The sequence below is a fragment of the Falco cherrug genome, chromosome 3 (genome assembly GCF_023634085.1).
Source record: "Falco cherrug isolate bFalChe1 chromosome 3, bFalChe1.pri, whole genome shotgun sequence".
Taxonomy (NCBI): domain Eukaryota; kingdom Metazoa; phylum Chordata; class Aves; order Falconiformes; family Falconidae; genus Falco; species Falco cherrug.
In genome coordinates, this window is record NC_073699.1 from 113,555,358 (window position 1) to 113,580,994 (window position 25,637).

Below are 25,637 nucleotides of genomic sequence, written 5' to 3' on the forward strand. Positions count from 1 at the left end.
CCATCTTGACACCCTCTAAGCTGCATTCAAGTTTCTTCTCCATGATCCATCCCACCCTTCACACTTTCACAGAAAACAAACAGAGCTCACAGTGTGAAAGACTGCAGGTCAACACCCAGGAATTAATCTTTAAGCGCCAAGCTACTGCCTGTTATGAATAAATAGCAGAAACAAAAAAAAAGGCCCTTACCTCCCTGGAATCTTGGGCAGTGTTACTGTGCCATCTCCATTCTCCATTTTAGCAATTACTGAAACGCAGTCATCTCTATCTTGATCCCTATAAGTTTATGCACTATAATACAATAAAAATATTATCATTATAAAATGTATTCTATTAAATACTGCACAAAGACATTTTAGCCGGTTTTGCCCAACAGCAGTGGAAAGAAAACACTTCAATGCGTTCATAAGCAAATTTATTTAGCTTTCTTATAATATATATAAGTATACCCACAAGTTATTACAAAAGTGTCCAAACACAAGTTCTAGCACAGTACAGTAAAAAGTGGTATTCTAGGAGGAATATCTGAGATCTACAGTATCTTGGCTTCAAGAGGAAATATTTCCATTAGACATTGTAGGCAGAAGAGGACACATTTCCTCCATGGCCTGTCCAGTTAGTATGGATAAATACACCTGGCTTTGATAATAATTCATATGTATGTGCACCGAAGTAATCACGCTGAGCCTAGAATAAAAACAGACACACAAAATAGACACATGAATATCACAGTCATACGAGTACTAGAAGTTGCACCTACTGATACTTGACTATAGGAATTCTAGAAGTAAGATCCGACTCCGATATTATAACATTCAAACTTATTTTCTCATTATTAGCAAAACCACTGCAATTAAACACTTACTAATATCTAGTAATCTCAAAAACAAGTATTATTTCTGCTAGGTAGTAATCTCAAAAACAAGTATTATTTCTGCTAGGTAGTAATCTCAAAAACAAGTATTATTTCTGCTAGGTAGTAATCTCAAAAACAAGTATACATCCAAAGGTTCAAAGATACCTACTTCTTTATAAACTGTTTTGATTCAAAGATATCTTACCCTTGGTTTACAGATGGAGTAGTAACACTGTCATACCCATATCTCTGATGTTCTTTATCCAGGTATCTCATAGTATTTTATTGCTGTGAGTTTCAGGTTTAATAGAATTATGTTAGGCAGTCTATGCCTTTATCTTTACAGTGTTGGAGTGATTAGGACATATTGCCATTAGGGCCTTTAGACCAGTATTTAAGTAACAACATGATGGTATTTCAGTAGGCAGAAGACTGGCTACACTATTTCAGGCACCTACCTGAAGCAGGTTAGCTGGTAATATTTCATGCCTGTATCCATCATAAAAAGAAAGTGCTGTAGTGAAGCAGGGCATAGGGATACCAATCTGTATTCCAGTACTGATCACATGTCGCCAAGAGTCCTGGAAGAAAGGAAAGGGAGTGGGGGGGAACACAGAGAAGAAAGAAAGAAACTAATCAGTGCTTGCTCAGAGGTATGGGCAAGGCATATGAACTATTCTAGTCTAACAGGACGTGCTATTTCACGTTATATGAAATCTATTGACCAAGTCTGAGCAAATGCAGCAGTAGATTCCTGATTTTACATAAATGAGTTCGATCCAAAAAAATGGCAAGTAAGATAGAGTTAACAAACAGGACATTAAGCGTGCAAACATATACTTCACGTGCAGTCAAACCACAGCCTCGAGCAAGGATGCTATTCTTTCATATAAACATAATCAGTGCATCCCAAAAACATGAACACAGTGGGGAACATGCTGAGGAAACACTGAGGCACTTTTAGGACCCCTAATCAAGCACAGTACAAAGCTCGCCAAAGGGCATAGCAGGTCAGCACAACACTTCAAAGACATGTGGGTAATCCCCGTTTCAACTGTACATCTGATTTAGTAACCTGCATGGAATACTCAGCTTCAGTTAAAAGAATTATTAATGATGAAACTACTTCTTTGTTGGTCAGATAATGTGATTTTAGTGCTGCCTGTCAACTCCATCCAAAAATCAGGACACTGTTTGAACAGACCTAGGTCAAACAAACAGCAGGTCTGGAACACTTACTTTGGTGCTCCTGCAAACAGTGGTAATAGAACAGAGCTTTGCACTCTGTACAGCTTAAGTCCAAATGCACAGTAGGCACAAGATGCAGGGCAGTGATGAGAACGTTCACAGAGGCTAGACATTTTTTCCTCATGTCACAATTCTTCTGAATGGCTAGATCTCTGCCTAAGGCTCTTCCGTAATACTAAAATGGAAACCTCCTAACAGCAGCTTGGCTAGCATCGGAGAGAAGAACCACGACACAACAAGGACTCTGTGTTTGTTTGTATTATCTTTAGGTCAACAGTACAAATATACCTTGCAACATTACATGAGATCTCAGTTCATCACTTGATGTATCTGGATGCTGATTTATAAGGCAGCGCTTCAGTGCTGCAACCCCCTTTTTTTCCTTCATTTAGAACTACCGTTCTCCAACTTGCTGATGAAACGGAGGCAAGAAGCATTTTTTCAAGAACAGGATGCTAACCCTGGTGTCTGGCAGAATTCTAGTTTGGACCTCAGCATAGCCTGCCTCATCACAGTAACTTTCTTGTTCAATTTCAGCCAACTCCAACTATGCAGTCTTACAGGATCAGGATGGGAAAAAACCCGATATGTTCTACTAAAGAAGGGTACCTTGAAGCCATAGATGATGAATTCCTGCACCCATACCTTATATGCGTACAGATATACATACACAATCCCAAAGAGCTTAAAGATTGTTTAGAAATCTTTTAGATTAAGGATGCTGTATAAATCAGTTTCAAGGGTGTTCTCTGCCTTTTCATTTTTCAGTCTAAATAGACCTGTAAAGGTAACTCCTAAGAAAGCAGCTGAGTAAGTCCAGACTGTAAACTATTGCTTTTATGTTCTCCCTTCCTTGGAAACTCACCTGGCAGTTTTCAACAGCTGTCTTAAAGAAATCATCCAACAGCAAATTCTGGAGCTCAGGGTTTCGATCAAAAGCATCTTTGATTTTTCCCAGGAACACACTAGGCAGAACACATGTAAACCAGGAACAAAATTTCAAAGCTTCCAACAAAGGCCCAGAACAAAAAACTTACAGTGCCAAAATTTGATTCAGCCAGACTCACATTCCAAACATTGAGAAAAATGCAAACAAAACAAAGACCAAAGAAAATCTGCAGTAGCTAAGCCACCAGAAAATTGGCTTCATCTGGTGACCTTTAGTGCTGTCTACAGAAACAGCATCTCAGTATCTTAACAGCAGATTGACTCCATAAATTTTCCAAGAGAGACTCTAGACCTGTCAGTCTAGAACTGCATAAACTAAATTGCCTGCTTTTCTCCCCTCCGCACCTAAGTTACCTCATTATCTTAATTACCTTCTGATGATGCAGCCTCCCCTCCACATCAGTGCAATGCCACCATAATTCAGTGTCCAGCCAAATTCTTTGGCTGCTTGTCTCAGCAGCATGAAGCCTTGAGCATATGAGATAATCTTGGAAGCATACAGGGCCTAGAAAAAACAAATTCACATTCCCAGTGAAGTCCTACAAAGCTGAATGAGAAACTTCAGTGTCTGCATGCTCTGTTTAGTCCACATCTCATCAGGGATGAATACAGTAGGCACATCTCTGCTATTTGAGAACCAAAATATCCTTTCTAATTTTTGGAAAGTCTGGTCTCAACAGAAAGAGTTCAAGAGCTATTACCCCCACTACAGAGTGTTGAGGAGCGAAAAAGTAAGCTCCTCTGCATGAATTCTGACCTCCTGCACCCCAGCTAGTTGTCGCTGCCCACTGTGCCTTTGACTTGAATTCCTTCTTTGGTCAGGAAAGGAACTGGTCGCACTATGCTCGTGGACATCACTAGACAATGCACAATGGGACAGCCGAACCACTTGTCATGAAGTGTAAACACAGATGCTCTTCGCCAGGGTTTCACCATCCAAAACCTGCTTTGATACACAGCTTGAATAGAGCACCCTGGCAAGCAGAGTGACTCACCTTGCGTATGTCCTCCAGAAAGGCCTTCTTGTTCCCACTGAATTGGGTCATTTTAGGCCCATCCAGCAGCTTACTGGCCTGTACTCTCTCGTCCTTGAGGGAAGACAGGCACCGTGCAAACACAGCTTCACCTTTAAGTATGGCAGGAAAGGGGAGATAATTAGAAAGTTCAGCATCGCTGTAAAGGCCCGAGATACTTGTCCTCAAGCACTCAATGAGCACGTCACTGAATGATGAACCACATACATAGCGAAACAGAGTCACACAGGAAGAGAGGTGTGCAAATGAATTATTTTAACAGCATTACTGAGGGACCAAACTGCCTGTCAGCATAACCAGTGGGTAAATATTGACTAATACAGCTTTCAAACAATGAAGAAAACAAGCCACAAGTCATCCACATGAAAGTTTATCTTTGGGAAACTTCAACAGCCCTTAGTTTTAAGAATTTACTTTAAAATCTCCTCTGATCTACAAAAAGACAGACAGCGCTGCATGACAGTCTAGGGACAGGCAAGGTTGAAGACTTCACTCAGTACTGTATCATGTTTTGAAGATAAAAAGCTGCTGCATAAATGCCAAGTGACATTAACTAAACGTGCTTTGAAATACACACATGCAAAATAAGAGCAATTAAAATCAAGAATAAATTCAGCAGGTTAACTTATAAGAGGAAATAAGTTTTACAAATCTGGTAGGCCTGTAACACTGGTATTCAGAAGCCCATAATGAAGTTTTATAACATCACTGAGCAGGTTACTAAATGTCATTTGCCAGGGCTAGGGTGTTAGCCAAGTAGCTCCTGAAGAGAAATCCCTTGATCTGGCTCAGTCAATTCCTAATCATGGTGGTTTAAGCTGTACTTACTTGCAATTGAAGACAGTATTGTTAATGGTAAAAAAAAAAAAACCAAAACCAAATCAACGCCACACTCAAACAAAACAGTTTCCAGGGTCTGATGGAAGGTAAGTAATCACGTTTATTATAGTCTTCATACTGAACTTTTCTTCCACCTTTTAAGTGAGTCATGAATTACCAAAAAAAACCCCCACACCCCTCAAAACAAACTAACCAAAACCAAGATGAATGAGTAATGTTTTCACAAGATCCTGAATCTTCCCTGCAGTTCGATTAATAGATTGTTATCAAAATCAGAACTGCCTCCTCTCCATTTCTGCAAAAACTTCCTTCTGCACCGGGGAAGAGAAGTGGGGGGGGGGGGGGGGAAATGAGGAAAAAGCAGGAGCAGCGTGACTTGCTTTTACAAGCAGAAGTCTGCAAGTCATGCTTCTGCAGTAAAACCACACGCACAGCAACTGCCCTATGAACAGCCAAGTTTGCACAAGGGCTATTGCACATACTTCCTTATTAACACATCATTACCTAACACCACTCCCCTGGCACTGCAGAGGCCTAATTAGGGAGGGTTTCCTCCACCCTTAATCTTCGCAAGAACCCCAAACGGGAGAATATTAACAGCACAAGCGAGAAACACACTCTCAAGCCTAGAACTGAAAGACTATAGCTGTAGTAGAACATTAAAACCATTTACAAAACCTGTTTTGTAAAAATACATTGTTGAAATGCAGCTATATTTCTCTGATAGCTGTCACTGCAGTTACTCTTTCACCCTACTGAATACAGTTTTTCTTATCTTCTATTACAACACGACTCAACCAGCCAAGGCAAAGGAAATAGAGGTAGAGAAAGCATGAAAATTAAAGCCAATTTGAGAGCAAAGAACCTGTTGAGTCACCTTACTTACTCGGTGGGAAAGTCTACATTGGACCTGTGGTAAGAGAGCACTCTAAATGCGTTGCAGATGTATTACAACTCCTATGTCACACTTCCATTCAAAAGCCAGGCTAGATAAAAGGGTAAGCACCCAGACCGTTAGGTCTGTAGGTGAGCTGGTAAATTCTCACACGTTAGGGATACAATTCAAAGCAATTACAAAATACATGTCCATCACCTTAGTTTGGTTTTGGGTCAGCAGCCTTATTAGCCACAAAACAAAAGCCAGCAGTAGTCCGGAGTGCATGAAGAAACACCACAATTAACTGTTGTATTGGAAAAACAGCAACCATCATCCTAGGGTGGTGGTCTGCTGCTAGCCTCAAAAAAAAAAAATAATCTGTCTGTGCTCCTCAACCCATAATACAGTCCAACCCTCGTGTTTCTGTTTAGTCACACCAATGCTGGGGCTAGCCAAGTTATAACAAAACACCGAAATAGAAGACTTAGATACCTGAAAAATAATCCTTATGCCTTCAGAGAAGTCTAAGTACTTATCAAGCAATGGTCAAGCAACAAGGTTTTCAGAGTGTCCTGCCCCAACTTTTTTCTTTTTTTTTTAATATTTCTAAGACTATGATGTGATTTGGAGTAGCAGATAAGGTGGAGTATTACTGAGAGGAGCTGACATTAATTTCATCAATCTAGTGTGACACTTCTAGCACTGCACTTACATTCACCTGTCACCGAGTCATCACCAGCACTATGAAGATACCACGGACGAAGGCATGATAACACTACTGCCAACATTTGAGAAACAAGGTAAAAACCAAGCCCAGCAAGAAAAACAGTAACGGCTCTCATGGGCAGAAAGACTGCAATGGCTACACCTAGAAAAGCCTCTTCGAGCCAAGCCCTAGCGTGGGCTTATTTCTGAGATTATCCGTTACCGTGCTCCTTACTGTGATGTGGTACATGCCAGCAGGAAAGACGAGGCCAGATCAAAGAACCAGTTACCTATGAGTGTGACGGGGACCCCATATTCCAGGGCAGAAATGGCTGTCCACTTTCCTGTGCCTTTTTGTCCCGCGCTGTCCTTGATCTTTGGGAGGAGGTATTTTCCATCGCTGTCTTTGAATTTGAGGATATTGGCTGTGATTTCGATCAGGAAAGAGTCTAACTCTGTTTTATTCCATTCCTGAAATACCTGGAAAAGGAGAAAAAAGCATATATATATATATATATATATACACACACATATATGTACACACACTGATTTACTATGTATCTCAACCGATTTACTGATGTATGTGTACACAGACATACATATATATATATACATACAAAAAGGGGGTCATACTATCTCAGTTACTGGTTATTGGCACCCTGTCACATCTACCAACAATTTCAGCGCTGCTGGAAGGCCATTGTGCAGGAGCCCTGCACTGGAAGGAGCACAGCTCAGAGTCGGAGCCGAGAGCACCCATCTCCAAGCAGGAAGGCAGAGGCATAGCCCGTCCTGCTGCCTATCATCACAGGCACTGAAGGCTGGAAACAGAACTGCCATTTCAAGACACATCATACTTATTTGACTTGCTTCAACAAGGACTTTGCAAGATTTGCCAGCTTGATTATAACATTCGATGTTTTACTAGCTTTTTTCAGGCAAGATCATTCACTTCTCTCTACAAGAAGCTGCTCCCTGGGGAGAAACCAGCCATAGAATGGGAGATTTTAGACAACATTCAGGTGTACATGCTTGCTGCTCCCCGCCTCATTTAAAGCTCAGGAATATCGTGCTCTGCCCTTGGTAGAAGGCACATCAGAAAATTTAACTTCATGATGTACAAGCAGCTTTACCTTCAACCTCATGATGTACAAACAGCCCAGCTGCCTCCTTCAATGGCAGACACAGCCACTTGGCTCAGGAAGGCAAGACACCAAAAATGACAGATCACCTTTGACATCTCCTCATGCTCCATGCCCACCACATCTTTCATCAGGTGATAGGCCTCACAGATCAGCTGCATGTCTCCATATTCAATCCCATTGTGCACCATCTTCACAAAGTGTCCAGCACCTTCATCTCCTACCTGTCAGGAAATATCAAAAAATGGCATTGGCAACAGCACTGTCACCACTTCCAGTGTTTAATACCTGCCTATAGCTTCCTCCTGCCTAAAAAAAACCCATTACTAGCTGAAAACACTGTGGGTCACAGTTCCATTTAGCTCCCCCAGCACATGATCCAGCCAAAGAGCTTTTCCCTTCTGTTGTATGGGCTAAGTTACCAGAGATGGCAGATTTGAAGTGAATGCAGCCAGACAGAAAATCAACCCACTGTCGCTGGCCTTATTAAGGACAAACGTGCATGAGTTTCAGCAACCAAACTATCTTAGCCTGGATCTAACCACAAGTTAAGGTCAGTATCAGATTAATATTTACCCAGTCACAACAAGGTTCCCCAGATCCCACTTTAGCAGCAATGCTTTGAAATATGGTCTTGATGTGGGGCCTGTGGGGAGAAATAATACGCCTCAGCAGATAGGCAGAGGTCACAAACACCACACGAAAAAAAGAAAAAACAACAAAAAAAATCCACCAGTATGATTCATCCTTCTGTAACCTGCCAAAAAGCAGTTCGGTGTGAGGGAATCCTGGTAGGTTGATAACCTACCACACAGCGATGTCAAATAAAACGTATGCTCTTCCCAGAACAAGACACTGTTCGCAAGAAATGAGGACAACCCAATGTCACACTTGCAGCCCTGTGCAACAAGCTTAATATACCTAAAGGGACCCAAATTTCTCTATTTTATTCTCTATATTCTCTATTTTAGAAATGGAGAAATAGAGAGGCAGGTTATGATACAGGCTCATACTCATTAAAGGATTAGTGGTGGAACTGGAACAAAATCCCATTCTGTTCTATAGCCGCAAGAAAAATCCAGGGTGATCTGGTGGAATAGAGGGAAGGAGGAAAGAAACTCCACAAATGCAAGTGAGGATACAGTTATCTGCATTACTGCAGGAAGCAGGAGCTTTTGTCATTGCCAGGCTCCTCAAGCGTACTGAATTGCTTAGCCAACAGGACAGCGTTACAGAATGTCGAGTTTGGAGCAGCACTGGGAAAGGAGCATGGGTGGCACACGGGCCGCAGGTGCTGTGAAAAGGGCGGGGGACAAAGTTCAGGTAAGGGTGGCAAATAGAAGCTGTCTTTACTGAGCTGCTTATGGCAAAAAAATTATCAGACAGCAGATTACTGTGATGTTGTTTCTGGCTTTGCGCTGTCAAATTTGACCAGGCAGATGTTCACAGGGAGGAAGTTTAATATGAACATTGATAGACAGACCTTTACAGTAACATGAGTGCAGAAGAGCACAGCAGCATGGCAGAAACTTGAAAAAAAATCATGTATTTAATAGCCAGTACAAACACATACTGAGGGCTCTTTTTATGGTGTCTATCACTGCAGGGATATTTGCTGCTGCCTGTTTCATGGTTAACAGCTTTCCAAGTGCATAGGGCCTCAAAAGAAAAATCATAATCAATAAACAGTACTTGTTTAAAATTTAAGCAAACTTCCTTTCTCCCCTGGCACACATTTCTCCCTTCAGATCTGTGCAGGTCCTACTTTCACCTGTGAATTTCTGGAAGAAAAACGTGCCTTTGTTTTGCCTGCTATCGAAGCTCAGCACTGCCCCATGGGCCCAACTAGGTTGAGAAATCTTGAGCCTTGAGGAAGTGAAATGGCAACATATCTTATTCTCTCCACACCCACGTCCTCCTCCTCCCCTCCTTCGGCTCTCAACGTGAACAGAAGATGCTTGTTACAGATCATATCGAAGAATATTCTAGCTCATGCTTACCAGGCTTCTTTAGCTCCTCCTGGCATGAGTGAAGGACCGTATCTGGCACCCTCCTCTCCACCACTAACACCACTTCCAACAAATAAGATGCCCTTTTCCCGTAGCTCCTTACAACGTCTCTGGAACAAAAAGCAGAGCAGCATTATTTAATTTCTTTTAATGCCAGAGCCCTACAAACAAAGGTTAGAAATTTAGAGCTAAAATTAGGTTTCAGTGCTGCTCTGGACATGCTAGAAGAGACAACCTTAGAGGAAGTTTGTACATGCACCAAAGCGAACATTAGGAAACGTGCAGTTGCTTTGACATGGGTCCCTGCAAAACAGACATGCTGAGAAAACAAAGTCCTTGGAAGCACCGAATAGAAAAGAGCAGCACTGAGGCTGGAAAAGGCTCGGAATTAAGTATCAGGTGATACATGCTGTGTGCAAAGATGTGGGGGAGGCAGATTAGGCCCGAGGTGGAGTTGCCGAGTTCATTGCAGAGTGAAGGTGCAAGCATGAACAACTGTAAGAGCAACTAATTCCCTCTGAGTGGGAGAGGAGCACAGGCTGAGAACCTTAAGGGAAGCTGCAAGCTCCCCAAGTATTAATCCTTATTTAATACCTGTTTTTTACTCTGGCATGGCCAACTCACTCATCCAAAATCAGGATGCCAAAGCAGAAAGACTAATATCGGCACCCCTTCTAAGATTCAGAAGTACCAATCTGAATGCAGTATTTTCACAGAACCATCCCAGATACGCTAACGGAACTCCTTTAACTTCTATAGGTCAGCCCTATTGCAAGCTTTTTTTGTTGCGGGTTTGTTTGGTTTTTTTTTTTTTTAAACAGATAATTACTCTGCTGTTCTCGTTACTGAGACAGCCAAACCAGCAGTTCTGTCTTACAGGCTTTTCCTGTGGTCATGTAGGATTGAGATAAAACAACAACTCTACAAATATCTTCAGATTTTCAAATCTCCCTGAAAGCACCTTAAGATTGTAACAGGAAATTGTCTAAAGACCATCACTCTTTAAAAGATCTCAATAAAAATATTCTTTGATGATTCGAGCAACTTCTATAAAAATATACTTACATAACAGTCCTTAACTACTGTAACAATTGCATTTTAATAGGCTGCATGATCTGGTTTTGTAGAGATCCTTCCCCAAGCAGGGGGGAGATGGCATCTTATCAGCTGACTATTCTGATGATCAGAGGAGACAGAATCATGTGTATTTCATTCATCCACTTCAGGCAGAAAACAGACTTACCGTGGTATCTCTGTACTCGGAATTCCCACCATCAATTATGATGTCTCCAGTCTCCAACAACGGCACCTGCAAAAAAATAAACTGGCAGTTTGGTTTTATCCATGCATTCCAAACCTCATTAGTGATGAATAATTGAGATCTTCTAAACATAACTTCTCCAAAAAGACAAAAGGAATCACAGATAGAATATTTGCCTCACCAATTTATTGATGAAGTCATCCACTGCACTGCCAGCCTTCACCAGCAAGATAACGCGACGGGGCTTCTTTAAGTGGGAGACCATCTCTTCCAGGCTGTGAGCACCAATCACTTTGGTTCCCTTGGCTTCACTGGCCAGAAAGTCATCCACTTTGGAAACTGTCCTGTTAAAAGCACAAACCTGGGGGAGCAAAAAAACCACGTTAACAAAAGCTGCCGACAGAGCAGTTACTTTAGCTTGGAGTAGAAATTAAGTAAGGTTCAACGCTACGTGCTCTCCCACTTCCACCTTCCCTACAGACACAAAGCTGGGATGAACCTGCAGCATGTCCCTGCACGTGCCTTGGGAACCTGCGGGTCGTGGCCAAGCCCTAAGCAAACTTCAGGGAAAAACCCTACGTAACTAACAGGCCAGGCGGCCGGCTGAGCGCGGCACGCACCGCGGGGCTGCTCTGGGAGCGGGACAAGGGGCAGCCTCGGTTGTGACTGAAAGGAGAAGCGATACCCGTTAGACCGATACTCATTAGACCGTCACAAGGGAAAGGAAACCCCCAAACCCCGTAAAGTGCTTGGCTCCAGCCCCAGGCGCTAGTGGCTCCTGAACACCGTCCTGCCCTTACCACGAAGCCATGGTCGTTCATGTTCAGGATCAGGTTCTGGCCCATCACGGCCAGTCCGATCAGAGCGATGTCAGCCCTGCAAGGCGGGAGAGAAGCGAGCGGTGAGCGGCTGCGGCGGCTCCGTGCTGGGGCAGCCCACCCCTCCGCGGGGCTGGGCAGGGCGCTCCGCCGGCTGCCCGCGCCCCGGGGCGGCCCCGCACGCACAGCCGCGCCCCAGCTCGGCGGCAGCTGGCCCAGCCGCCCGGCACCGGGAGGCGAGTGCGCACGATACCCGGCCCGGGCGCCGCCAGCGCGTCCCTGGTGGACCCAGCTCAGCCACGGCCCCACCGCCGCGGCGCGGGCTGCCCGGCACCGGGACGTGCCGCCGAGGGCTGCCGTGCGAGGGCCGCGCCGCGCCCCGCCGCGGGTGCCGGGCAGGGCGAACTCCCCGCTGCCGGGCCCGGCCGCCGCGCGCCCCCCCCCCCCCGCGGGCCCACCGCCTTCCCCCGCCGCGGGCCGCCCGCGCAGCGCAGCTGGGCCCCGCGCCCCCCGCCCGCCCCCGGCGCTCACTGGGCCATGGCGGCGCTGGCGGCGGCGGAGCTCGGCCTGCAGCGCGCGCCGGATAGCCCCTCAGCCGCGCGGCCGGGGCGCGCCCATTGGCTGTTCCGGCAGGCTCCGCCCCCCGCCCATGGGCCGATGGCGGGAGCGCCCCGCCCCCTTAAAGGGGCCGCGCTCGGCGTGAGCCCGGAGAACGGCGGCCGGCAGCGGCCCCTTCGTCCGCCCTGCCTCGGTCAGCGGGTCGGCGCCGCCAGGCCAGCTGTGGACGCGGCCCGGGGGCGCCAGGCCCCCGTCCGTCTTCGGGGCATCCTAGAATGCGCCCGGAGGAAAACTTAGGAAGCTCGCGTCAGCGTCGAGACTAAATGAGGCTCCAGAGAAGCTGGCTCGCTTCATGCCGCCGCTCCTCGACAGTCGGTCCACCATCGCGACAGGCCAACGCCTGGGCGCGTTGTCCCCGCTCAGGGCACGCTGCGAGCACGCGGCCGCCGAGCCCCGGGGCGTGGGGCAGGGGCTGCAGGAAGGTGACCGCAGCCGGGCAGCGCCTCGCGGCAGCGCCAGCCGGGGGGCAGGGGCCACCCGGGGCAGTCGTTACCCAGGTGCGACCGGAAAACTGTCGGGGACGGGCGACAGCAGCCAGAAGCCGGCAGGGCACCCGCGGCCGCTTCCCCCGTAAGACCAGATGTCGCCAGCAGCCTGACAAACGTCTGCCATGGCGCAGCGCTTCGGGGGCAGGAGCCGTGTCGGACAGCAAGCAGCGGCCCCCGCCCGCGGGACCGGGATGCTTTGGGAAGGCCCCGACCGGCTTCCCGCCCGTGACTGGTAACACTACAAAGCTCTGCCTGCAGACGGGGAGGAGGCGCAGGGACTCCCTGGCACACCCTTCTCCACAGAGCTGGTGCCTCACACTCCGCAGTTACCTGCCGTGGTTTGATTTCACACGCTTCCTCTCATTTTTAACAGCCACACCCAGATAAGCCAGTGTTTACTGGCAGCTCTACGACAACCTTATTTTATCTTTCCATCAAAAGAATCTTTTGAAAGCACCCAGAAACTACTTCTAAATGCTGTGTAACATAAAGGGAAAAGGGTGAGGAAGGAGAGGGAGGGCAGAAGGGCCTCTCATCTTCCTCAAGAACAGCTGAGGCAAATTTCACAAAAGAGTAAGCTTATTCAGGACAGGTTTTGAAAACAAGTGATCATTATAAGGTCCCAGTAATTAAATCATAATAAAAGGAGTACATGTTGTATCTGCTAATGCACTGGTTGGGTTGTACCTTTATTGTTTCACCTCGTTCACTAACAATTCAGTGGTGCAAGGTTACCATACACAGTTAGATACCTGCATTGCACACCTAAGGCTATACAGCAAATGGATCAGAATTAGTACAAATACATGAACTATATTTACATTTTGTATACTCAAGCTCCAAATATCGGATATATTTACAAAATAAAATAAGAAAACGAAAACCTGAAATTAATGTACAGTGTTGCTGATACACTCCTTTGCTGGGATGAAGTCAGTTTGCAAAGAGATTTGTTCAAGAAGGCCACTTATACAGCATATACCTTGTATACTTAGTGTACAGACAGATTGAACAGGGAGATGGGGACCGCAATTAAAAAAGTATGTATTTCAGTGCAACAGCATGTCTAACGTCCCAATTCAAGAACCTTAATCAACTACACGTGAAGTAAGAACAAGCGGAGTGGAAAATTAAGAACTGATCCTGGGAAGTGCTGATCTTTTGAGACTCCCTCTGCCTCTAGTCCCCGGTTTCAAGGCGAGCCAGAGGTACTGGGTGCTGCTCAGGATCAGGCCATTAACATGGCAACATGAAGAACCGAAGACCTGGGAGCTCTGTACCCTCGGTTTTCTGAATACACAGCTGAGCCCGGCAATTTAAAAACTGTTCCAAATAACATTGGACACATCCATCTGGTTAGTGTTGGACTAGTTTTGATTTCAAATACTTAGAACGCATAAATGGCCTTCTGAACAAAAAAGTCAATCCTGTTCTTGAACAGCTGATGTTTTTAAACAAGGAAGCACAAAATTAATACATTCCTGCTACATACAGTACAGTTCAGACCACACATTGGGGTTAACAACTACAATGGAGAGATGCAATGCATACATGTCAGAGACCCACTTAACGTACATTCCGCCAACCGTTCCAGAGCAGCACCGTTATCCTTCCTCCAGCAGCAGGGTAACAGCTGCATCTCCAACAAAAACACCCACCACGGTATAAACTAACACAAACTAAGGCTGCGCGAGAGTACCAGGAAGATGCGTATGCATAGGCAGTATTAGTTGACTGTATAGTACCAATGGGTGTTATACCAAAGCTAATCCTCTTATCTAATGTGCAATTAATTACAGATGTATAAATATACAATACATTACATAAAAATAAATCCCTGTAAATTAGATAACAAGCAGCAAAAAGTAAAGTCTTTGCTTTGAAATACCTTTTTGCTAATCAGTAATAAGGACTATAATATAATAAGGACCGACCAAAAAAAAAAAAACCAAACCCCACCCTTTCTCAGTCTGGAAATAACATTCCCTTCCCTTCTGCATCCCAGAATACAGGAATCTTCTTTAAAAAGGTACTTAAAGTGCATTTCTAAAATACAGTATAGGAAGTTTAGTTTAGTTTTAAAATATCCAGGAACCTCCAAGACCAACAACATAATTTTCAACGGACAAAAAAGATCATTTGCTCCTTCCTTTCAGTGAGGAACATAAAAACCCAAGCTATGGCACAGCTTCGCACTGACTCTCTCCAAGGAATGCCTGTCAAATTTACTACCAGTGCTTGTGCTCGGCGGGCTGGCAGGCCCACAGCACCGTGCCTCGTCTCCAGCGGCCGCGTCCCCAGAGCTGTCTGACTCCAGGACTGCACACACACGCAGCGAGTAACCAGGAGCGGGTTTTTCAACGTCAAGAGGAGGCAGCTTATCACATTTTCCCCTGCTTGCTTTCTGTTGCTAAAAAGAGATTTCTAACATGTTGGGCTAGATCAAAAAAAAGCTTTACAGTGAATGGAAATCCACTTGGTTATCCTTTTAAAGAAACCTTGAATTTATTTCAGTCCAGTTTTAAGCAGGGAAACCGATGTCTCAAAGTAGGCTTCAGTAATTGGTGAAAAACTGTAACTGTGTGCCCTTGTGTCAGACCTGCAAACAGTAACATGCCCATTTGAACTCCACACAACAGCAACCTGTTTTGTCACAGATTATGCAGCTTTAAGAGATACCGATGCTTGAAAACAGGATTTTGCTCTTCTGACGATCTGTTATCCACCTAGACACCAAATCATCAGAAGCTGCTCGGAGTCTTTAGATAGAAGAGCAACATTTACGCAACACGGCTGTAACACTTCCAGCTCTGAATAAAATAAGCATCTGTCTCTTCCTACTTTTAAAGGAAGATCCCTTAATCATGTTTTTATGCAATGCCTATATCCCCTTAGTCAATTTTCTGGCTTATCCAAAGCAAAGACTTAGCAAACTAGTTTTCTTCTAGTTAAAAAAAGAAAAAGATAAAAATTAAAATGCTCTCAGTGTGTTACAAAATGCCTCCACCTAAATTGCTACGTCTCCTCAAACTGGTTCCACTTTCATTACAAACAGTGGTGATGGCAGCAACAACTTAGTGCTCGAAATAGGTAATTCTTGAGATCAGCTTAACTCCAGCTTGAGGAGCCCTCCTGCAGCACTAGCAGTCTTACTTATCCGCACACTGGAAGTGCATTATCATCCATTGCATAACAAAAGGAACATTACCACTGTATTAAGTCACACACAATTAAACACGACAAAACCAGAAAGAAGAAAAAAAAAAAAAACCACCAAAAGAACATTGCCATTACGCTCCCGGGTCCCCAGGATGCTCCCTCACTTTGGATTCCAGTTCTGAAATAAACCAGAGGACCACAGGAGATCGCATGAGCAAGTGCTTTAGCTTCAGTACTATTGCAAAATATATAAAGGTATGTCCTAGCAAGTGTCAGACTCCATCTCCCTGCTCCTTCACCAACTGTGCTTTTAGGAGGCCTCATTATGCATTGCACTTTGGAGAACAAAAACCCCATAAAGCTAAAAAACTGCTCAGCTGATGCCAGTCCCACGCGCGCTTTTGGCCACAGAATTTCCAACGTGTGACGTGACCTGCTGATGGAGCCAAATCAAACTGACTCTCTTGAGCTGGAGTGTGCCCAGATGTGGGACCGTCACAGCGGAGCGAAGCCCTTGTACCTCTCCCTTGAGGCGGAACGCAGGCTAACACCCCCGCGTGCTCCCCAGGCCCACAGCCAGCCCTCTCGGTGCCCAAGGCAAGGCAACAAACCGCAGCACAGCAGCCCGAAGCACAGCCAAAGGAAAAAGAACCACCACCCCCTCCCCAGCCTCCCTGAACCTAACCAAGGGAGAGGAGCTCACTGCTCAGAACAAAAATTCATCCTGCTTTCCCTTCGCAGGGCAAGGACCAAAACTTCAGCCACAAGGAGAACTACACCGGAGGTCAAGAACCAACACCACCCAGCTCATCTCCAAGCCGCCAACTATTCCACCCCACCAACCAGGACCAGAGTCCACTTGATACATCCTCCAGGAAGGATTAATTCTGAACTTAAAACTAACTGGGGGGTTTTAGCTGATGAAAATTGTAGCAGAGAAATCAGGAAACATTCAAAAGTTATTCCAGAAGAAGTGAAAACGTCCTGCTGTTCCCTGGAGAACACTGCAAGTGCAAGGCCTGGGGAGTGTTCTGCAGACAGAGGATGCTTTCCCCACCAACAGATGGGGTGTCACCGGCGTGCTGCAGAGCGGGGGTGGACACACGAAGGTAGAGCAGCCTATCCTGACGTACCGATGACAGCTGTCAGTCTCTTCCACTAGAGGCGAGAACTGCGCCCATAGGAGCTGGGGGTCAGGACTAAAAGCGGAATGAGGAGACGCTGCCCTCCTGCGCTGATCTCCCGAAGGAGCTCTGGGGAACGGCCACACTTCTGTTTCCCTGTAATGACACTCTCCATCTGCCAAACACAAGGCTGAGCATCTAGAACTTCAGGGACTGTACCTAACATTTCAGCGATGTGGTTTATGTTTCCTCACATCAGCACGAGTTCCGTCTCCCCAGCTCAGTTCAGAGGTGGAGCAGGGAGTGTCAGTGCTTCGGGAAAGAGTTAAAGCCAAGCACTGTGCACCCGCAACCCGACAGCAAGCGTTTTAAGACAGATTATTCCAGCCAGCCGTTCTCAGTTTGGTCCCTACCTTTTTCCAGCTCATGCCTTAGCCTGTTGGACCCTGCAAACTCAAAAACTTGCACCAAGTCCAAAACTCAGTCTGCCCAGATAGATTTGTCCAATATCAGCTTTCCACAGAGTTTAAATTAGAGGCTGGATCCAGAAAGCCTGAGGAGCTATTGCAGTTCCTGTCTGGGTAATGTCTACATAGGAGAAGTTATCTTTCCCTGGCATTAGAACTTTGCCCTGAGGGAACCAACGACTACTGCCAAGTCACAAATCGAATGAAAAACCTGCAGCAGTCTAGACAGACAACAATGGACAGTGGGACAGACACCAAAAGGTCAGTTGAAATGGGAAAACAATTGTTATAAGAAAAAAAAAAACCCACACTTTTTTTTTCTTCTTTTTAGTCGTGCATAATCACTCGGGCGTTTTTTGATTTTTTTTTTTTTCTTTCTTTTTGTCTGGCCACATGCTACTAGTACGATTCTCAGTACAAGTGAAAAGAAACAAGGTAGGGTTAGAATGCCTAGAAAATGTGCTGAAGGAGTTGGGAAGGTAGGGGATGTTAAGCCACAGGATTACATACAAGAGAAACTGTCAAGAATCACAAAGAGAAAATGAGAGGTAACACTTAGTCTATCAGAAGGTGAGTGAGGAGAACAGATGAGAACATTACATGGACTCAGTACTTCAGCTGGCCCGTGCGTCTTCGAGCCAGTTTTGACCTGTGCAAGAGAGAAGTAGAAAAATATTTGTTGAATTCAGGAAGTTTATTTTTCTTCCCTCCCCACAGTTTGTCCACTTTTTTTTTTTTTAAATCCTTTCATATAGTCCTAGTTTACTCCATATGTTTAGAAAGGAAAATGTATCAAGGGCTGAAATGAGAAAGACTTCTCACTCTCCTGCTGTGCTCCTTTAAAGGAAGATGGGATCTTTTAAGGACTGCATTGTGACAATATTATTTGATGCTCTATAGTAATAGCTTAGCTTTTAATTTATTTTTTTTTTTTATTGAAAGGAAGAGCTACCGTAGCATAGTAAGACAGAGTAGAAGACAGTAGTAGAGTAGGAAGATAGCAAGTAGGGGATGTCTGTGACCTGTGTTAAAGGGAAGGCTTCTAGAGAAGTTTGAAGAAGGGAAGGAAATGAGAACTTCTACTCCAGCTCACCATCAACACAATGAAAAGGCAGTCCAGACCCGTCTGCACAGAGGTAGCAAGAAGCTTTATAAGTTTGTAAAACAGCAATACAAGAAAACCATTTTGCAGCCTCCAAAGGTAGTGCTACATGAAGCATACCACACATGTTCAAACTGGATACGTTTGTTAAGAACGTCACAAGCCAGTGCAACAGGCGCTGCATGCCCTGAAATATGGGGCTTGTTCAATTTTCTATTTTTTCTTGTTGTGCGCCCTTGTCCCTCCTTCATTTCACCTGTCTTGTCAAATTCTTCGAACAAGATTAAATTCTGTGACAAACTATCGCACTACCTTTATGCTTTGCACATTGCCCACCCATGATCTGTCTCTCACCGTATCGTGCCAGCAAGAAGTGGATTGAAGGCATATAACCAGTCATTCATGTCTTTGTCGTTGATGGCCTGCAGCAGGACCCCACGATGCTTCGTGCATACACCAAACGTGTTGGGTGTCTGGAACATGAAGGACAATTTAAAATGCTGAAGCCTCCAAGCACAGATGCTGATGCACACTCCCTCCGTGAGGAAGAATTTGCTGCGTCACATTCCTAAAAACCACCAGACCTAAGGTCTTTCATTTAAGCTCCACTGCTCATTTCCAGGATAACATTAGACGGTCAAAAGGGACGTCTTTTACAAAATACAGTTTTAACTCACAAGTGTGGACTTTAACCAGTAAAGTTAACCTGATTCCTTGCAGGATGTTTGTGTGTGTTGGGTTTGTTGTTTGTGTAAAAAAAAAAAAAAAAACCCACAAAACAAAACACACAACCCCAAAACACCACACAAAAAGGAAACTGCAAAAACCAAACACACAGGGTGGTGGTACCCACACATGCTCACTAAAGCAAACATGCAGCGTCACAGCAGTCTCAGTCTCTTGTACAGCTGCATCCAAAACATAAGAAACCCTGAACAAACTGGCGACCTTGTGGGCGGAGCCATCAGATGCCAGCCATCCTCCAAGACAAAGACATCTCTGACCAGAGATGATGCACAGGATGGTATGGGTGCACTACTACCTGCAGTGATCCTGTTCTGTGGGTAAATAAACAACAGATCTCAGACTGACCTTTACCATTGCCTGTTGATCCTCGCTGTATTCCACCTGAGCTGTGGATAAGTTTATGAGTCCTCTTTCTACAGGATCTTTGTCACTGTTGTAAATAAAAACATAGGGACGGCGAACCACCACAAAGTGCTTGGCCCAGGAGCTGGAAAGTGGCTCCTTGAAATGGAGGTATCCTTTCTTTGAGACCACAGAGCTGGAAAACAAACCAAAACAAACCCACAAATAAACAGGAATACACTGTCCCCTAAATAAGGCACCCAAGTATCCGTATTAGCTGCAAAACACTGCATAAGATTCTTGGTCCATAGCGTGTTTTGTGCGTAACAGTATTATGAAAAAGTTCTCCCACAAGCAAGCTGAATTTTGTCTTCAAGAACAACGCAAAAGTCTGATGAAAAGGACCCACAAAGATGTCTACGACAGTGAACTTCAGCAACAGTTTTGATGGTAACAGGTATGTTTAGGTCAATGGAAATCCTGTTCATTAAGTGGATGTGGGGAATGAGTGCTGCAGAGATCAAATGCCAACATGACCTCCATCAGTCCTGCCTCCATTACACAGGACTCTGCATTTCTGCAATCACCCGTTTCATTTACCTTCCTCAAACGAGGCAAAAGAAACTACAAGTGCCAGGCAGTCCCCGTGACAGCTCTCAGGAAGCCAGGATCACACAACAGTAGAAAACTTACCCTGGTCTGATTTCCTCAATATCAGGAACAAGGTTTAGAAATTCATTCTTTCCAGCTCTGGCAAGACAGGAAGTTTCTACCGCAGGAATTAGCTGGAACTGTTCCACCTCATGACAGGGACTGGAGGCACGAGAATTTGCTTCTGGTGTCCTAAAAAAAAAAAAAAAAAAAATAAAAAGGGAGAAAGAAAAGTAAGTCACAACAAACCAACTGAATGTGACAATGGACTTGAAAGTGCATTTACAGCCTTGCCTGTCTCACAGGTTTCATCCTCCAGTCTAGGTTGTTTTGTATGACACTGGGATGCTTTTGTACGCTATTGAATAGCATTTCCCTTGAAATCTATGGAACAAAACTTGTAACTGCTAGTAGGTTTTTTCCCCACTGCTTGTCCCTTGTTTCTCTTGCCAAACACTGTCACAACACAGAAATACATCTTACTATGGTTTGATGTAAAATGTACTACTACATTGGCACGCCTCCTCTCAGGGATGTCAAACTGAGAAGGTACAAGTTACATTATCTTTCATTAAGTAGTTTTTCCAAATGTCATCAAAAATATTTTCTAGAGATACAGCTGAGAACGATAAACAGGGATTACTGGCCAAACTGATTTATTTTGGGTTGTTATTAGAAGATAATGTTTTTTAACAGAACTGAAAAAACCTTGTGGACGCTACACACTGACGATGCACTGGTCACTGGAACGACAAGCTGACTGCTTTCAGCAAAAAGCGAAAAAATACACAACACTTCAAAAGAACAAAATGGGGGAAAACAATTGTACCGAGTATTTGTAGAGAATAAGGCAGGGAAGCCATACAGAGAAATATCTGAAAGTAGGGAAAGGGAATAAAGGGGGAGAAAAATATGCAATCAGGAAATACAGGAAAGAGATTGTGAAGCACCGAGAAGTAACGTTTTTCTATTAACACCCTATTACTTACTTCTGATCAACTGAATTGCATCTTGAATCCACAAGAGAAGGGCAGGTAGATGAGGGCGTGAGGGTAGCACTGCTGAAACTCGACACAGACGGGTCGCGCCCAATGGGGGAAATATCTGACAGCTACAAGGACAAACAGGCAAGGTGTCACAGAGGCGGTTCTTCTGCAGCTGGTGTCCCGTCCCGGGCAGCACACAGCATTCAGCCTGCGGGAGGCTCAGATAATTCCTATCAGTGTTCCTATCAGCCATTTCTCTGCTCCAAATTTTTGGACATAATCATCATAAACCCACCTGGGGGTGAAAATACAAGGGCACTTCTATAGACACCGCTTGTTGTTAACCTCCTACACTTCTGATGGTTCACATCCTGACTTCCTCAATAGAGTATTAGATTACACAGTTGCAACTTGGTGACTCCTGTGCCTACAGTCAGAATTTCTAAAAGAGCCAGTTTACCCTTTTACACAGGGCAAGTGTACACAGAAGGTGGGAGCACTTCCAGTCTGCTAATGAACTAGAAGCTATGCTACAGTCCAAGTTCACACCATTTCTAATTCCTGCACCAGTCTACAGAACCTGATGCTGACTAGCCAAATGCCTCCAATAGACTGAAAATAACAAATTAACAGGAAGTGTTTTGTCTCTTCATACTATCAACAGATTCCACAGACCACAAATACACTGCTGTTGTACTACAAATATAGCGTATTATATTGTATGAAATATTTACCTTACAATCACTGATGCTGTTGTACACCTGGTTAAATTCCCGATTGAAAGTATGAGTAAGAAGCTGCAGACACTGAGGGACACGGACAAACGAAAAAACAACACAGAGAAAAATTTTACATTTAGATTGTCAGGGAAATTTGAACATATGAGGCAATTTGTCAAGACATATTGAGCAGCTCAGGAAAGAACAAACAAATTCTAAGCTGCTGTGAAAAATCCCAGAAGGGAATAATCACTTCCAAAGCTTCATTTACAGAATTACTAATGAAGGGGAATGAGGTACAGCCATAGCACAAACCCAGCCACCAGCACGGGCTAGTGAGAATGGATTATTTCATTATAAAGCATATTAAAATGAAACTCATGCAACACTGGATATTCGCCATACTATCTGAAAAGCTCATCATGAATCTTTAACTGGTTTTGGCACCTCAGTTTAGGCCCGTGATGCTTTTCCCATGTTATACCTTGGTGGCCAGCTCTTTCTCCCGATCCACCAGGCTCTCTATATCTGCCGAGTCATAGCCACTGCTCTCACTGGGTGTCACAGCACTCTCGAACGTTGTAGTCGAGATCTGGGAGGAAATGCTGGTGGAGGTACTGAGGGTTCCACTGCTCAAACTGGGAGACAGTGAGTCACTCAGGGACTTGGGGATGCTGTCACCAAGCTTTTCACGAAGCAGAAGGAAATGTCGGGTTTTTTCCACCTAGCAAGGAAAGAAATGAGTATCATCTGCTCCAGGATGTTGCCTGCTTTACAGGCACTGAATTCTTACGCATTCTTTTAAGATTCATACACTGAGCATTCTCCCCAGGTAAGTGAGTTTGCAATGGCACAAGAAGTAGAATCTGCCTTTGTTGAACACACTGAGATTCTGAGCTGAAGGTTCCATGCAGCAGCCAGCCACACACCTGCCACCTTACCTTCTCTGTTGGAGAATTTAATTATATCTCGACTTTGAGAACAAACTCCAATCTGGGAACTCATTCAGCTCAGAAGGTCTCACAGAGGGTAGACTAAAGGCAAATTCAAAGGTACAGTTATGCTTTTTCTTTCACTTCCCCGATTTCTTTACTCACCTCATGCAGCAGCTCCAGTTTCTCCAATTCCCACTGATGCTCGAGAATGAGGCTGTCACCCCTGGGCCTCCAACCTGCCAGGTTCTCTTCTCCTCGCACATATGCCACAGATGTATCCAGGACTTTCCTCCTCCTCCTCTGCATTCCTAAGCAGTTAAAAAAAAACAACATAAGATGCGTTAAAAATACAGCCAGAGGCTTAGCACTAAGAAACACTTAACAATTAGCAAGCTGTGAAGTACCAACCCGTCTGTTTGGCTGGAAATACACAAGGCAATGATTTCATTGACAGAAATCACACATTCCAAAGATGTGATTTAGTCCAGCTTTCTTACTTGATTCAGATACTTTCCATTGACCACGATATAATGCAAACTCCTGTTCAGTCTAATTCAATACAGGAACTTCAATTGCTAGTTCTTAGAGGAAAAATACACTGATACCACACAATCTACATTCCTTCCAAGTTACCAAGTTTGCATCAGATAGCAGCAGTATCTTCAAAAGACCAAGAGAAAACTGCATTGATGCAAAACCAAGTCTCAGCTGTGTTAGTCATAGGCCATGTATTATGCAACCTAAGTCTATGACAAAGGTCCAGTTTCCTGGTATGTCAGAAAACGTAAAGTTTTCAGTGAATCCTTGGTTCACCACTGGTGAACACAGACCCAAGTTGAAAGTAAAAGCTTGCCTAAGTTTTTTAAGCAATAGCAGTGTGCCACTGTTCCCATGAAACACAGGAAACTCTTCCCACCAGGACAGAAGATCCACAGAATCACTCTCTTCCACCTACGAAATTTTCTGCAATGTTTCATATTTATCACTTGAACACCCAGTCACTGCTTACCTGGACTTCCTGTGTCTGCCATTTTGCATAAACTTAGTTCATAGATCCCGGTCACTCGATTGCTGTTCACAAGAAACCAGAGGGAAAAAGAAAAACCTATTATCTTCAAAAATTGTGTGCATTAGCTTTAGTAAACCGGTCCCCAAATTAGAAGTTCAAGTATAGTTCTTAGTTAGAACTACATCTGAATTCTAATCTTGACAGAAAATAACCAGGAGAGACTGCAAGATCTCTAAAAATGGCTTTTCCCCCATGTTCCCCCTCACCCCCCTCATCAGATTCAGAGAGCAGCTGCTGCAGTAAATTCCAGGTCGAGATCAGGGTTGTCTATGTGCAAGTTTGAACAATGGATCTCTCTTCCCAACCGTTCAGTCAGAAGGCCGGAAAAACGATCAGTAAAGAGAAAAGCCACCAGAGTTTTACTGAAATAAATGCAACAAAGAATGCTCAAAACCAGACTGGAGAACTGTAGGTAGACTTTCAAGGAAGAAATAAAGAAAACTAAGCTACATTCTCCCCATGCCCTCTAAGAGAAAAAGTATATGCCGACATAAAACTTCAATACCAAAACTGGAACTTACGAATCTGGAGATTTGGAGTAGCCACTGCCAAAGAGATTGCGTAGTGATCGCGGTGGGGAGATCTTGGCATCTCTTGAGTAAAAGACCATACAAACATCCTTTGTTATAACAGCAGGCTGGATGCAGTGGTCAAGCTAAGAGAAAAAAACAATAATGAATGACTGGCTGCAGACAACTATACCAAGTTATACTGCTTCCCTCTTGTGGGGGGACAGCTTTTTGAAATTTATTCTTATTTGGGTCTTTGGTGGAGGTTTTTCACATGTGTTTCTGTGAAAGAGAACTGTCAAATTTCTCAATGCATCTTATGGGTGAATTGTACTATACAAAAGAACAGTGACTTGCACGCAAAGCCAAGAGCTAGGCCAGCATTTGTAAGATAAGCAGGACTTACACAGCAACGTTCACTGATTTCAGTGGATTTTCAGATACAAAAATAGACAAAACGAGGCACAGAAAAGGAGATCACCAGTTTCGCTTCACATTTGGTACAAGGCAGTAATACCTTGACATCAAGATGCTAACTGTGAATTAATTTTTCCACCCTGTTCTCAGAAAATTAATAAAGACTTTCACTGGCTTCAGGATTCAAAATCATTTAGTCCGGTAAGTATCTTGGCTACATACTGTCTGCTGTCTCAAAATAACTCAAGTTATACTCGAGTCCACAAGCAAAAAGAAAGGCACAGGTCTCTAACCTCCAGGTAAGCAGAAAGGGTCATATATATCTTCTCTCCATACGGTGTCACTCGATTGAGGAGAAGGGAGTTATGCAAGGAGCTATCCCAAACTGCTTCAAACCGATAGAAAGTCCTGAAAAAAAATACAGTAAGAGCTCCTCTGCATCCCTCTTAGCCCTCAGTGTACAGCATCTTTTTCTTGACATCATCCACTACAACTCTCAGCGGCTTAGATAACAAATAAAAAGCAAAAGCAAAGACCTTCTTTTCTTTCCCAAGATCACTTACTT

General features: G+C 44.4%; 2 protein-coding genes across 20 annotated transcripts in view; both read right to left on the minus strand.

Annotated features, from left to right (window-relative positions):
• Window positions 1-399: 399 nt before the first annotated feature.
• Window positions 400-12,399, minus strand: PGD (phosphogluconate dehydrogenase). The gene is made up of 13 exons (XM_055704074.1): window positions 12,271-12,399; window positions 11,722-11,797; window positions 11,103-11,282; window positions 10,904-10,969; window positions 9,652-9,770; window positions 8,228-8,297; window positions 7,741-7,875; window positions 6,800-6,989; window positions 4,049-4,179; window positions 3,425-3,558; window positions 2,971-3,070; window positions 1,316-1,438; window positions 400-688 (listed from the first exon to the last, which is right to left on the minus strand). The coding sequence occupies exons 1-13, from the start codon at window positions 12,276-12,278 to the stop codon at window positions 569-571; spliced, it is 1,452 nt and encodes a 483-aa protein (XP_055560049.1). The 5' UTR covers window positions 12,279-12,399; the 3' UTR covers window positions 400-568.
• Window positions 12,400-13,500: 1,101 nt separating this feature from the next.
• The window catches only part of KIF1B (kinesin family member 1B), a 96,848-nt gene continuing 84,711 nt past the window's right edge, over window positions 13,501-25,637 (minus strand). For all 19 annotated transcript variants that reach the window (XM_055704067.1, XM_055704060.1, XM_055704055.1 and 16 more), the window contains 11 exons: window positions 25,366-25,480; window positions 24,668-24,801; window positions 24,087-24,148; window positions 23,240-23,385; window positions 22,627-22,866; window positions 22,158-22,229; window positions 21,427-21,548; window positions 20,480-20,629; window positions 19,790-19,982; window positions 19,052-19,170; window positions 13,501-18,244 (listed from right to left, as the gene is read on the minus strand). In XM_055704067.1, coding sequence (XP_055560042.1) covers window positions 18,202-18,244; window positions 19,052-19,170; window positions 19,790-19,982; window positions 20,480-20,629; window positions 21,427-21,548; window positions 22,158-22,229; window positions 22,627-22,866; window positions 23,240-23,385; window positions 24,087-24,148; window positions 24,668-24,801; window positions 25,366-25,480 — 1,396 coding nt within the window. In that variant the 3' untranslated portion in view covers window positions 13,501-18,201. The remainder of the gene's footprint in view (window positions 18,245-19,051; window positions 19,171-19,789; window positions 19,983-20,479; window positions 20,630-21,426; window positions 21,549-22,157; window positions 22,230-22,626; window positions 22,867-23,239; window positions 23,386-24,086; window positions 24,149-24,667; window positions 24,802-25,365; window positions 25,481-25,637) is intronic.